This window comes from Aplidium turbinatum, chromosome 14, assembly GCF_918807975.1.
Source record: "Aplidium turbinatum chromosome 14, kaAplTurb1.1, whole genome shotgun sequence".
NCBI classification, from domain to species: Eukaryota; Metazoa; Chordata; class Ascidiacea; order Aplousobranchia; family Polyclinidae; genus Aplidium; species Aplidium turbinatum.
Window position 1 is genome coordinate 4,118,959 of NC_137485.1, and position 15,582 is coordinate 4,134,540.

The 15,582-nt window shown below is 35.3% G+C and overlaps 1 protein-coding gene across 1 annotated transcript in view; it reads left to right on the forward strand.

Moving 5' to 3' along the window:
• The window catches only part of LOC145782815 (uncharacterized), a 56,039-nt gene that overhangs the window by 27,165 nt on the left and 13,292 nt on the right, over positions 1–15,582 (forward strand). The window contains exons 13-18 of the mRNA XM_082594582.1: positions 1,067–1,162; positions 3,790–3,893; positions 5,710–5,856; positions 11,264–11,413; positions 14,116–14,249; positions 14,954–15,076. Coding sequence (XP_082450708.1) covers positions 1,067–1,162; positions 3,790–3,893; positions 5,710–5,856; positions 11,264–11,413; positions 14,116–14,249; positions 14,954–15,076 — 754 coding nt within the window. The remainder of the gene's footprint in view (positions 1–1,066; positions 1,163–3,789; positions 3,894–5,709; positions 5,857–11,263; positions 11,414–14,115; positions 14,250–14,953; positions 15,077–15,582) is intronic.

The window sequence follows — 15,582 nt, forward strand, 5'->3', positions numbered from 1 at the left end:
ATATGTTCAAAGGAAAAAAAGAAAACGGTCAAAAGAGAGACGCAGAAGACGCAAAGGTAAAGAAGTCTTAACACTCGATTAGTCAAACAATTAAAAAAAATTATCGCCCGCTGACGTTGCGTTTCTGCAACGCCTCAGATTTTGTATAAACAAACAAAAAAAAAATCAATTTTTTTTACTAATTGTCGAAACTGAAAGGGTGCTACTAACATCAAAAAATGAAAAAGAATTAACTTCTAGAAATAGGTGCGGCGTTTAATGGGTTAAATCTGGACAATTTAGAGCAATATTTCAAACTTAAAAAGTTAATCGAACGCAGTTTCTTTAAGGCTAAGGAAACACTAGAGCCGGTTTCTCAAACTTGATAGCTACCTACAATACTGTATGGGAAGGCTGTAGTGTACAATGTACATTATAAATGAGAAAACGTTACTAAAAAAAAATAATTACAAAGAAGCCTTGAGTAAAAATTTGAACAAAAAGCAATCAACGCATCAACATCAAAATGATTTCTTAGTTGAAGAGTTCATCTCACAGCTTCATTGAAGTTTAGACCAAACAGAAGCACTGTGTTTTCTCAGTAGTTACAGTTACAAAATAAATCTATGAAACAAAATAAGGATTTCTTCATCACTTTGGGTGACCTCACCAATGCTTTCGACACAACAGTGAGTAAAAACAGACACTGGAGTATCTTGAAACGTTTAGGCTGTCCTTAAGTTTCTCGACATGATCATCCATATGTACACAACAAAAATAGCCACGTTCAACCAGGCAATGACCTTTTGTCATATTTTAATAAAGCTTATGAAATGATCTTTAATCACGTGTCCTACAGTAGAGCAAGCATGACCCAGACAATTAAGTCCAAAAAAACCAAATACATTGGATCGGCCATGCTGTCTCCAAAATGTACAAATCATAGTTGCATTAGACTTTCCAAGAATCGACAGCCCCCCCCCCAAACTGAGCAAGACTCCAGGGCCCAGCTTTCTAAGAGTTAAAAATAATATGGTACTTTCTTCATTGCGTATAACTATAAAATATTTGCACAATATGTTCACAGAAAAGGAGATTGGTTGAAAGCACGTTCAGCTACAACTGGTCAAAGAGGATACATTCCAAGCAACTACGTTGCAAACACAGACCTCATACCACAAAAGTACGTTTGTCTGTTTAGTTACTGTGATATTGAATTGAAGTTGTTAATTTTCGTATAACGGAAAGTCAATTTTTGTGTGAACCGTCTAGCTTGCAGTAGTTATTCTTAGATTTTTTTTACTCACCTCCCTTTAACAAAGAATACATGTTTTGCGCCCTCCAACCCTAACCCAATCGTCCATTGTCTGTTTTTCTCCAAACAATTTACCCAAGAAAGTCTGCAATTACTGTATTAGTAAAAATAAAATATGCATAAAGCTAATTTTTGGAGGATAGTGATCCATTGTCAAGCAATGTTTTAAAAAAGTTCAAAGAGTAGCTGCAATTTTCAAAAACACCTAATTATCCTCACATTTTAATAGACAATTTTTTAGAACAAAGAGGTGAAACGTCTATTTCCATCTCTCAGCCACCGAGTATGGCACAAGAGTTTCCAATTTTGGGTGTGGTATATTCATTTAAATAGTTTTAGAAGATAGAGAAACAAATATGTTATATTTATCTATAGTTTAAAAGTGAGAAAAGTTTTTCAACAACTAGCTCAAACTTGTAGTTGAGCCAGGATTTCATGATAAAAAAGCAAGCGCAACCGCTGTCTTATCTCAAGACTAAATATTCGTTTTTGAAGCACGTGATTGACCCAGCCAACAAATCTGATCTTTTTATATTGATTTAAAGTCAATAAACATATGTCTACAAACTCTGATTTGATATACAAAAAAGAATGATTTGCTAGCTATGGAAAGGCTAACAAGCGCATTGCGACAAGTCTGACAGCAAACGACAAAAATATTTCACTTGGTGAGTTGACTGGATTAGGGTTTACATTGAAACGATGAAATTAGTAGACTCCCAAGCATTTTGATAAAAAAGTATATCTGCCAGGAAAGTGGGTTTCGTTTTACAAACGCCCTCTAAAAGTTTTGTGAGGAAAATTTCAGCTTGCAGCAACATGACGTTTTAGATTGAAACCTTTCTGTATAACTTAAAATTTTCCATCAGCACAAATGTTTGATTGGCAACGCTATTACACTTCAAGGAGAAAGCCAGGGACAAAAGAATGAGTCTCACATTTTTTTTGGTTTTATTTGCAGACAGTAGCCTACTCGGCAAGCGTTGCCTCTATAATGAGCAATACGGAAACACACAATGTTCTCCAAAAAGAACAAGCAAACTTTTAGCAAGTGTAAAATGTATAAAGTTCGCATGTAAAGTATAAAACATTGCAAGGCGAAACTTGCGCAGTGTCACAATCAATGTGCAAGGCCTTGCGACGGGCTGCTTTGTATCTTGACCGAACGTGCTGTTTTGATTGTGGGATTCTTATGCTATATGTGATTATCGTTTACTGTCCGGTGGTAAACTCTGATTGCGAAATCTGTATTATGTGACGTATTTCTAGAACATTCTACCCTACGTGAAAATCTGGAAGCTTCTTTAACTTGCTTGTTTACATGTAGTGCAACTTGACAGAACAATGAGTTCTTATGATGTAACATTACGTAACCTTCTCGAAGTTACTAGACCGAACAACCTGCTATAAATAGTGGTTTAATTTGCGTAATAATTATAAGAGATTATTATGAATTATGAGTTGTAAACTGTTGTTGTTGTGGTAGTGGGTAATAGATGCAGAGGTTATTGCCGATTGAGAGTTAAAGTAATTGAATACAAGTAGATGGGAATTGGTGATGATATAAATAGTGATCGAAATTAGAGTTACATGAGAAGCTGTGAGTAATCTTCGTTAAAGTCCTTCAAGAATTTTCATATATCATTTCACTAGTAGAACTATTCGACATTTAATTGACTGCCTTTCGGTAATATCCCATTAAACTACGTCATTGAACCTTTACAAGTCTCTTTCCTGGTAAGAGATAAAAAGAAACCGTGACACGCAATAAATTTGGATAATATTTAAGTAAAATCAAAAGATTCTGTATTTATAGAACCAGTGGTCTTTTTACAAAAGCGGCAATACTATGGATGTTGCTATAGGCCTACGTTTGTGCAGCCAATATGTATCCGCGAATTTTCAGAACAACACGGTTGGTGACCTGTGTCTCCTCAAGGCGAATAGCCGTCACTCGGTTGGCCTTCACTGTATGTTGTAAAATATTGACCTTAGACTTGGTCAGGCCTTCCACATTCAACTGCAGCAAGGTGATGCTTTCCCCTACGACAACCGAAATTGCCGCCTCGAACAATTATTAGAAATGAAGAGCGCATGCTCTAGTTTGGCGTCACTCTGTACAGGATAGATTTGCATAGAGCTCTGTGAGCTACAATTGCTGTCTCGATTTGTTGTTATCCGCTATATTGCAAGAATCAATTACCAGGGCTCACCACTAGGAAGTTGGCAACTTGAGCCCCAACGCTGGTAAAGCCGCGACAGCAAGTTTAAAGAGCTTGATGCTTGGTGCATGAACAGTAGCCAAGGCTATATCTTTTTAATTTAGCAAAACGAGAATAAGTTCTGGAAAAATTTGTATCAAGGCATGTATCGCCACTCAGGCAATATAGGGTTAATAGTAAGCACCACTCATGCCACACTAATAGAACAATGCAGTAATGATGCAGGAATTGTCGAGTTTGACACTTGTGTGACTGACATTTTGTGTGTTTTAGATGGTACTTTGGCCCCACAAGCAAACAAGTTTGCGAAAGATGCTTACGAGAATCCAATTCAGCTCCAGGAACGTTTATGATAACAGAGAACCTCATAAATCCAGGTAACAATTTATCTTGCTCAGTTTAACCGTTATGCATGTGTGAGTTTCTTGCGATTCTTTTTTTGTACTTTCATTTTCTTACGATTTTCCGGTGACTACAGACAAGGCTGTCACAAGATGTTGAAAATAACAACTAGCTTATTTCCGACGTTTTGTCAGTCTCCACGACTGGCTTTATCCAGGGAGCTGAAACAGGTAAAACTATCGGTTTAGCATCAAAACAGTGCAACACAGAAAGATTTCGTTTCTTTCAATATGTTTTTGTAATACAGTACCACTTTTAAAAAGTGTTTGGTATAAAAAAGTGTTTGACCCGCAGTACTTACCGACTCAGAGGCGGACACTTTAACCCTATCTGTAGCGACACGGGGTTTTATGAGGACGCCCCACTCTATTAGTGAAATATTTCACAGAAGGAAATATGCCAGAAATGTGAAATATCTTGACTTTTAGTTTTTATTCTTTCTGAATTTTTTACACTAAAGCTGGTCATTTTTATACCTTCCTGCCCTTCACAATAAGCATTTCGTCTCAGGTGGCTAGACATTTTCGTGCAATGCTAGTTAGCCTATATATATGTTAATGGTAGTGCAATTACTTTGAAATGTAGAAACGTTCAAAAATGCCTTATATTAATGAGCACAAGTAATTTTTTGTTTAGTTTAGTTATAATTCAAAAATTTCAATTTTGAATCTATTTTCAGAAAATTAAAATAAAAACCGACTGTCTGACGTTTTTTCATCTTAGACACTTTATTTTAATAAATTTGTTGAGTAAAAATTTAATTTCTATACGCACAATACACATGGCTATTATCTTGTAAAATATTTTGGTTCTGTGATTTTCATAGCTCCTGTTATTAGCGATTAAATACCACGGGGCTAAGATAGCCCGTGACGTGCTTTCCGCGTACGAAAACAGCTCTTACTAAGATAGGGTTAACCACTAATCCACCAATCAGGTGATCTGGGCCAAAAAAGTGCTATGATTTTTAGTTGTTTCAATCGTAAGTGTAAAACTTTAATAAGAATCCATTAAAAAAAGTGTTATTTTTTTCAATTTGTAACGAAATGTGACAGAAGTAACTGGTAAATTGCCTAGTGATACCAAATCGCAACAAATTACTGAATTTCGTGTAATACCAAAGATGCTTCTACCGTAGGGAAAGAATAATGACTTATTGGTTGTGGAATTTTTTGGAGAGATATTTATATGTATTGATATTGTGTGAAGACTGTTTTTTGTAATGCATGGGTATACTGTACAGTAGTAGGAAAAGAACTGAAACTGAAAACAGGTCAAATTAGCCTAATTGTGGATGTCAAAATTCCAGTCTTTTTCGCTGTCCAAGAATCAAAACGGGTTATAGTTAATTACATACAGTACGTCAATAGCATCCGGAAGTGACGAAGTGACGAAAATTCATGGCAGATATCGAGCATCCATCCTTTGTTTTGTTTAGTTGTTGTAGATTAGTAATTGATTTTTTTATTTTGAAAGATATGCATTTTTTCTCATACCTTAAAGAGAACGTGATTAAGGTCATCACTTTTTTTTGAAATTTCCTACTGTACAAACTAAAACATATATGTCATTTCACCACTGGTAAACCTAAAACACATTTGTCATTTCACCACTGGTCAAACTAAAACACATTTGTCATTTCACCACTGGTCAAACTAATTAGAATAGCAGAGATCTGAAAAACTGCAGAACGTCAAAACGTTCCGAAATACAATCTACGTATCTTGACGTCTTGTAGCCTACTGATTAAGATTGTGTAGGTAAGAAAACTACATTGCATCGCCATTTCAGGATCCTATTCCCTCTTTGTAAATGATCCAGAAAATGAGGTGTCAGTTCAGCATTATAGAATACTGCAAAAGTTCACTGGGTATTTCTATATATTAACCAAAACTGAACTATTTACGGATTTATTCAAACTTGTTGCTCATTATCGTGGTAAGTTACTGCATGTGCACTTTTTTTGTATGTACTAAATTCTGACTTTACCTTGGAAGATAAACATGAAATATTTATATATGATTAATTTTTGCTCGTGCCTGTAGGGTTGATACTGCCTTAGAATATTGATGTGAACTATTTCACATACTGTGGTTGAGTAAGTGAATAACTTCACTATTATCAAAGTTTTCTTATCCCTTGCTTAGGTGGTTTGTGCTATTTGAAGTATCTGAGTTTAAATTTATTGCGGTGACGACATTTACTCACCAATTCGAAGTGCTTATTTAATTGGTGGTCATGGTCAGTCTGCAATATTGCTAGCTTTTGAGCGAGGCAAAGATGGTAGAGACTGCGGCCATCAACAAACGATTGAGCATAGCTATTTATATACAATAGAACACGATATATTAGGTTCAATACCTCAGTTGTTAACCCTAGGTTGCATAAATGTGTCAAAAGTGATGCAGTGACGAGCTTCATGCAATGTTGGTGGTTGCTAAAGGTGTTTCGCGTCAGCGCTCCATGTATAATCCCTTAAAATCGAGTGTTTTTATGTAAAAAAAAAAGTTTATTGCAAAAGCTTGTTTTATTTACACAGCAAGTGATTTTTTTTGTGTCCTATCCTAAATTAACACACAATTGGTTAAAAATGACCCATGTACTTTCCAGTAGGATTGTGTCTTATAAAAGCTCTGTATTGTTGATTGTCAATGAAAACAGCTGTGGCGGAAGAAAAACATTATCTCTTGATCTACTTATCACAGTTGAAACCGCAATTTTTTTCTGTTTACAACAGTAGGTGCCAGAGTTGCCAGTTCTGCAGCTTTAGGCTTCGTTTGTTTTGGAGTTGCGAAACTTTTAGCAGTCGCGTTTTTTTGTTTGGTTTCGTTTTATTTCAAACCGATTTTCATAAACTACTGTAAATGCCATTTTCGTCTATAAATTTTCAATTTTGACGTTATTTTGTGCGAGTTTTTTATTGTTTGGGTTATGTTTAAGCCTTTAGGCATATTTTAACATGAAAATAATTTGGATATTTTTAGACTATATTTTAGCAGCAATTGAGCTGGAAATTTGAAAAATATCTAGCAACTTTGGTAGCCATGCAAATTACTGTACGTCGGTCAGTCAGACTACTGCACAACTTATGTAGAGTTTATTACTTTTAGATCTCGGTAGACAGTAAAAGAATTCACGGAAGCCAATGGAGCCAGTAAGCCAGTAAAGGTCCAGCAATGAATTAAATCAACCTGCAATTATTACGTCCTGTTCGGTCCGAAGTTGTGACATTTCAACGCCGCATGATTCATTTGATTTCTTTATAAACTTTTTCATAGTTGATGAAGTTATTCAATTCTACAACTTGAAAGGTCGAAGAATTGCAGCTACTAAACAAAACAAGTAAAAATAAATACAAAGCTCAACGGATGGCTTTTATTGAATTCATGTTGCTAGCTGGAGTCGAAAAAGTTGGGACGTTCTTTTCATGAGCGTGATCATTTACAAAATCATATGTACAGAGCCACGATGAGCATAAACATATTTGAGGATATTGTCACAATCAATATGCGTAGCCTAGATGGCAGGCTTCATTCTGTTCTTGAACAAGTGGGCTATTTTCACTGAGTAATTCTTGTGAGATCTTATTGATTTCTGTCCTATAGTAACCTTTAATTACGGAATTTTCTATTGCGAAATTTACTTCTAAATGATTTTGCATTCATGCAATTCAAGAAACTTCTTAACTTGAAGAAACATTCTGACGTAAGGTATGCTTTCATGACGTCACAAACGTATGTATGTCTGGTAATGTTTGACCAGAATATTGATTTTTTGTGAAGTGACATTACCGTAATTTCTAGGAGTTGCTGGTCAAAACAAAACGACTATAAATAGCAGCCTGTTTAAGTATAATTAATAAAAATGAGAGTAGATGAGACGATGAAAAGATATTATGAGTAGCCTAGATGAGAATCGTATTACTATATCAAAAGTTTTTTCCTATGTTTAGTCACCCGGAATAAAGTTTATATTTGAATAAAACCACAGGACTTCACTTGAGGATCGCAGCAGCACATGATTTCTTTTCTTTTATTAATATTACTGAACATCAGCCTATCTTGTTTCAACGTAATTTGCCGCTGCTTGACATTTATCACATTAAGAACTGGGAAGCAGCTGACTCGATGACTGATATAGTCTTTCGTTGCTTTCTGTCTGTTGTGGTATTTAGATAGCTATGGTACTATTTTATTCGTATTGTATATAATTGTACCGTACTATTGTCGCAACAGACAAAATAAAAGGTTTCTCTCTCTCTCTCTCTCTCTCTCTCTCTCTCTCTCTCTCTCTTTCTCTATAGAAGTTGAGATTATTAGAAGATGGAAACGATTGTTAAGGTTCTAGCTGCTATAAACTACGAGAGTTGTACTAAGAAGTTGCTGTCAAATTATTGAGAGTTTATTTTGATTATTTCTTGGAAGTGCTACACCATTCGTAAAGTCCTTCAAGAACTTCTATCAACAATCTCACAAATAGAATTATTCAACCATTCATACCACAGTGTAACATAACTTGCATAAGTCAATTTTCTAAAACCCCACAAGAAGTAAGCTTACTTATGCCTAAGACTTCGAATTTGGACAACGTCATGAAGCCTGCGATGGAAATCGTCAACTACGTTCGCAATAATACGCTCAATCAACCACAGGCAATTTAAGAATCTGATTACTGTCTTGGACCAAAAGCTGTCAGGTGACCTGTCGCTGCAATGTGCTCTAAGATGACTGTCGGAAAGCTATGTAACCTACACTCTTGCTTTTTTCGGCATTGAGATGTCGTGAAACTCGCAGAAAAGAAAACAAAAACTTTCCTGAGCACTTGGGATCCTTGGTGAATTATGGTTCTGTTTTTTTTTGTGTCGACCTATAACTAAGTGGACATAGGACCTAGGACCAGATCGACCTAGAACTTGGTTGATTCCAAGATGAACTCAAAATGCTACCTTGCCTCGGTACGAAGCGTGTTTGCGTTTGTCAATAAACTCAAGTTATAGACCAGGGGTCCCAACCTTTTTTGCTGCTCGTACCCCTTTGTCAGGTCAGAGCATTCTTCATACCTCCAAAAAAATTCTAATTGTATTTTTTAGGTATATTGCTAAATCAAATAGCTCAATTAAAGGTTGAACCGATATTTTACACAAAAATGCAAAAATTACCAAAATAAATTAAATGTCAGTTATTTTGTTTGTCACTTCTTAATGAGATATTTGTTGCTGTTTCATTGATAAATTCGCTCAAACGATGGTTCGATTTTACTCGAGGCAACACGTATATCATCGTCCAGTTACAGGCGATTTCTGTATTTATTCTTGATATACATCATGGTCGAAAAACCACTTCTACAGTAATAAGTTGTTGAGAAGAGAATCAACACTGTCATGGCGTCCATAGCAAGACTTGGGAAAGTTAAATGTCTGTTGTATTTCCAGACGTTTAATATAAAATAAACAATAATAATTGTAGCGATAGCCAACCAAGTGAGAAAACCATTTACCTCTTGTTACTTACTGATTCATTGTATAAAAGCAACGCAAAATATATAGTAAGAAAGAAACGCAAAACAATCAACTAAGGAACGTGGTACAGAACGCTCAATTGATTACACGCGCAGTGCGGTAGTAATCAATTCCAACGTCTGTACCAGAAAACGCTGAACTGTGATTATGTAGTGACGCTGGTCACGAGTTACATATATTCAACGTAAATAAAATGACGACTATAACAATAGCAACACACCAAATATCTTCTAACTTTGATTTGTCAAATAGCAGTTTCAATTTTTGGCAGCTTTTCGTTTCGATGATGTTTTCCTTCAAATTTTTGTTAAATCAAAAAGAAATGGATTTATAATCCAATGCTGGAAACAATTCAATTCACCAACAAAAAAGTAACCATCGAAAGAATCAACTAGCATCTTTAAATGGAAAATAATTTCATTTTTGACATTTTGCAGCAAAGAGATATTTGCAATTTGATCAAGGAAAATTAACAAGGTTTTCATTTTCAGCAGCAGCAAGTAAAAAACGCATTGTTATGAGACAATGAGGCTAATTCTTGGCCTACTAAATAACAACAATTATTTGTAGATAATTGCTTTTTCAAAGCAAAGACGGTAATGACATATTATCACTCACAATTCCAAAATAAAACTGTATTGTCAAATGTGTTTGAAAAGCTTCTCTGTGGCCCAAGGATCTTGATGTTTAATCTCGAACCCCTAAGGGGTACGAGTACCCCCGGTTGGGAACCCCTGCTATAGACCATGAAGAACCAACAAGATAAAAAAAAAGATGTGCAAACCCAACCAGCAATGACAACTGGGGCCCATCTAGGTACCAAAAGGGGCAATATATTTGGCCCCGACTGAGCTGCCAGATTGGATCCCAGTTATATTTGTCCACGAGGTTACGTTCCTTCCCAATTAGGCAACCCGGTTTGAAAAAAAAACACTTCCAAGCGGTGTCGAACTGATGTCCTTTGTAATCTGGATCACAGACAGATGCAATGCGCCACTGAACCTCAAAAAACGTCGTATTCAAAAGGAGTGAAAGCAAGTTATCTTTGTAGTTGAAGGGAAGATGAAAATGCGTAAATATACCTATATAGTTATTATAACAAATGGTGCATTAGTTTAAACTACTAATATTCTGAACTAATGTGGAAAATTCAACTCAGTCTAAAATTTGTAAAATGTTATTGCGGAAATGGGCTGCTCACATGAGATCTCACATGAACCCTTGCAATAATTATTGGCAGTAGCCTATAAAACAACACTGACAAAGTTGTTTTTATACTACCAATAAAAATATTTTTGTTTTGTAAAAACATTTTTTTTTAGCATTGGGCAACTCACCTACCACCCATGTGTAGATAAGTTTATAACTGGGCTGCCCAGATTCAACCCACATTTGTGCTCACATTTCCTGCTTTTTTTTCAAACTGAAATAAAATAATTAGAAGTTGAAATTAAGAGATGGGGCTCGGTTTGGGGCAATTAATTAAACAACCATGAAAAATTGAACTTGTGCTAACCCAAAGGGTTGTGACTAAAAGAATTGCTAAAAGCTCCACTAAGTATTATAGCCTAATATACAAAACAATAAATGAGTTGTAAATTTATGTCATTCTTTCATGTTTGTGTGTAACATTTTACATTTACAAAAAATCCTGCTGAGCTAAGGCAGAAACAGAGTGGTAATGTGAGTATGGCTCTTTGCAGTTTACAAAGCAATAAATGAGGCTCTTGGCATCTGAGTGGTTGGCCACACCTGGACTACATAATCGTAAAGTGTGAATAATGGACAATCAATCAACTTAGTTCAGAACAAATTTGTTTTGTTCAGAGAGGGCAGATGGATTGTGCTGCAGACTGACCGAACCATTTACTAAAGTGTTACCACCCACGAAGCTACCAGATGTGTGGGAAGTAAACAGGTGCCAACTAAAATTGCAAACCAAACTAATAGATGGACAATTTGGGGAAATTTGGATAGGTAGGAATGATAAGTATACAGACATGTATTTTTTTAAAGTTTTAAGATTTGCATTTTTAGAATTGTAATAATTATACGTCATTATGGAGTGCGGTTAACTCTACAACTACCACGTCGGTCAATTGATCGGTAGGACATTTTGTTTTTAGAATATTATCTGCAAACAAACACCTATTCGGTTAATATTGTTTGTACCCCTCAAGGTACGTATGAACTGCCTGCACTATCAACATAGCCTAATCGCTTTACACCAAAACTATAAAAATTAGGTATACCTAGAACTACCATATCTGTCAACTGAACGGTGAATAGTAGACTAATATAATAGCTAAAGTTTATTTGCAAATATTAATTTCAACGAAGGACAAACTGAAAAAAGTAAGTAACCTACAGATAAAGATGGGCGTGATATTGATCTTGAAAAATACAATGTGATCTTGATGATCAAAATCTGATCAGGATCTTGAAGATCACTTTGATCTTGGTCTAAGATCTTTTTGTTTTAATCTTGATCTTCAAAACCAATAAGATCAAGATCACTTTGGAAATTAAGTTGACTTGATGGAGGCAGTATTTTAAACCTGTAGCCTACTGTGCAAAGGAGTTAGTGGCAATTATTAACATTAAGCCACTGTTGATACGATAAGAGTAAAAAAAGTCGACATGAAGTATCAATATAGCTTGGTCAGTGTTGCCATTTCAAAATTGAAATTTTTTTTCTGTGTTAGTCAAGAAAAAGTAAATCTACGCTTATGCTTTATATTGGGTATGGCAAAAATGGCTCAAATTTTCTCACTTTTCTGTTTTTTAAATATTTACTTTCGCACAGCAGCCCTTGCGCTGGTCTACCCCACTGCTAAGCATAGTACACCTGTGCGAGGTCGAAGTGTACATATTCGCTTTATTGGCAGTACAATCAACGGCGTCTTGCTGATAGTGCCTGGATGCCTCCCACAGACCTTACGAAATATCTTTTCAACATTTGAGGAATGCAACCATGTGAGGTTCGCATTAGGGTTGCCATTCTCAACCTTGTTTGTGGTTACTCGGGGACATTTGACTTACTTTAATAAAAAAAGGGAAATCAAGAAAATTGAAAAAAGCAGCATGTTTACTAGGGTAGCTCGTTTTTGAACTTTTTTTTTAATTCTCTCGGGGTAGTGGGGAAATGGTGCCAATGAGTGAGAAAACAATCATGACAAAATTTGAGATTCGTAACAAATTGTCTTCAGCCTCCTCATGGGGCCCAAAAATCGAAAAATGGGGTCAAAAACGCAATTTTTTTCAAAAATATTTTTAGGTTGGGTAGATACAATATTGTTTAGATATATCTAAATAACCTTAAAAAAAAATTGAAGTCATTTGAACTATTCCTTCAGCTTCCTCACAGCTTCTGAAAATTTTCATTTTGCTGAAAATTTCGCATTTTTGTTTGTGGTTACATAACTACAAACGTCGTCAGTGACGTAAATTCAAATAAAAGACGTAACTTTTTCCTACCAAATTAACCCAATTTCATTAAAAAATGACGCAACAGCTCAGGACAGGTCTATAAAGAGAAATACAATGACGTTTTATAGCTGGCAAAATGTCTAACGCAATTATGTATCATGTAACCACCCACAAAAATGCGAAATTTTCAGCAAAGTGGAAATTTTCAGAAGCTTTGAGGAAGCTGAAGGAATAGTTCAAATGACTCCAATTTTTTTTCTTAGGCTAATTAGATATATCTAAACAATATTGTATCTAACCAAACTAAAAATATTTTTGAAAAAAATGCGTTTTTGACCTCATTTTTCGATTTTTAAGCCCCATGAGGAGGCTGAAGACAATTTGTTACGAATCTCAAATTTTGTCATGATTGTTTTCTCACTCATTGGCACCATTTCCCCACTACCACGAAAGACTTTAAAAAAAAGTTCAAAAACGAGCCACCCTAATGTTTACCCCGCACTCGAATAGATAGTAAAAAAATAAAAAGTCAGCAATAGCAACTACGAACTACTTATGACCAGGTTGCTTAGGTCTGCAAGTTTTTTTTTTTTGCCATCTCATTGGTCAAAAACTAAATTCTTCCAAGTCGGGCTACATAAACAGTGATCTTGATGTTCAAGATTACTCTGTTTTGGTGATCTGATTTTGATCTTCAAGATCACAAGTTCTTGTTGATCTTGTTTTTAAAGATCATCAGAAGATATTGTTTAATTTAAAACAAATTTGAGGGTTTCATATTTAACCAGTTTTGAACTGTTTTAAAGGGCTCCCATTTAAAAATTCAAAAGTCTCGAAATAAGGACCACCCTACTAGCCTACATGTACATCAACACGACCTGTCATAGTTGTCAACTATTTTCTTTCTATAGATAGCAATTAGCATAAGTAATTTTCTGCTTAATGTACACTAAAGCGATTTTTTGCTTCTTATCAAGCAAGTATTATAAACAGCTTGTAATAAACACAAAGCAAGTTTGATACAAAAGCGATTTTACGATACATGTCTTGATACAAGTTTTTCCAGAACATATTCTCATATTGCCAAACTAGAAAAAAAAACCTTGGCCACTTTTCATGAAAATGCTAAAAATTCGCACTAAGCACAATGCTAAGTTATTTAAGAACCAAACTATCCTATCTGTGAGTCACTATACAATTATATCAATGATTTATATAATATGCCCATCGTAAACCGTATTGTATTAAAGGTTTTTGGAATGGAAACACTAAGGTGGCAGTAAAAATTTTAAAGCATGGAACGATGTCACAGGAAGCATTTCTTACCGCAGTAAAATTGATTAAACAATTACGTCACGAAAAACTCGTCTATGTGTACGACGCGGTAAGTGGCATACCTGCTATGACGGTACCTCCTAGGTACCTTTTATGAGCTGCCCACATTCATTTATGGGCATCACATGAGTTGCTCATATTGCGTTAAGCCATTCCATTAAGAGCTCGCATTAAGCCTGTGTGGCACAAACACAAAATCCATATGTAACTCAGAAGCCTACAAGCCCATTAAAATAGCACATGGAGCTTACACCGGCTTGCCAACTGGATACTGGTTACATCAATTGGATGGTGTTACCTAAATTGCTACTTCATCAGTGAGAAAAGCATAGTAAAGTTCAAATCATTTACTAAAAGTGCTTTCTTTCTTGGAATTTTATTTTTATATTTTCATGCATAAATACATTGCAACAACTTACTCACATTTATGCAACATAGCCTTTTTAGCAAAATGTTTTGATGTTACAGTATACCGTAATGTTATAACTTTTAAATGATAAATTTATTATTAATCATATTTAAAAATTATCTATTTACAAAATCTGGCAGTTACAGCACATGTTTCTATGCTAAAAAATGGAAATCATTGGTTACGGTAGACTGAGGCATACCTCGTTTGTATTGTATTTATCTGCTTGAGAGAATTTGGACTTGGAGTCTATTTATTTGTCATGTTCCATGAAGGGGTAACCTGTACAAACAAAAGTTAACAACCACTGCACCAGCTTGCAAGTAGCTGCATTTTTGTTTCAGATTTTGTCAGAAACCATGCACATCGTCATGGAATTTATGTGCCACGGAAGTTTGGTAGATTATTTAAAAGAAGGGGCAGGTAGAAACACAACACTCGTCGACCACGTAAACATGGCATCACAAGTGAGTTTTAGTTGGAAATCAACCAAATGAATGAAAATAAAAAAGCTTTTGTGACAATGAGAGCTACGGTTCAGTGCTATCAAAATGTCAACTGCATCAGTGTCTGAATTTATAATTTTTTGCTCGTTATGTGTACTATCGTTGATATCTTGTTTATTATAAAGTTTGCTGTAGCCTACTGTTACAGATCTGTATTTACTGTCCGAACAGCTGTTGATACACATATAAGCGTTACTTGAAAAAGAAAGAGATGAGGTGGATGTTGGTGTTAACAGCACAGAACTTAAGCCTTGAAACATCACCTTTAATACTACTACTACTACTACTACTACTACTACTACTACTACTACTACTACTACTACTACTACTACTACTACTACTACTACTACTACTACTACTACTACTACTACTACTACTACTACTACTACTACTACTACTACTACTACTACTACTACTACTACTACTACTACTACTACTACTACTACTACTACTACTACTACTACTAC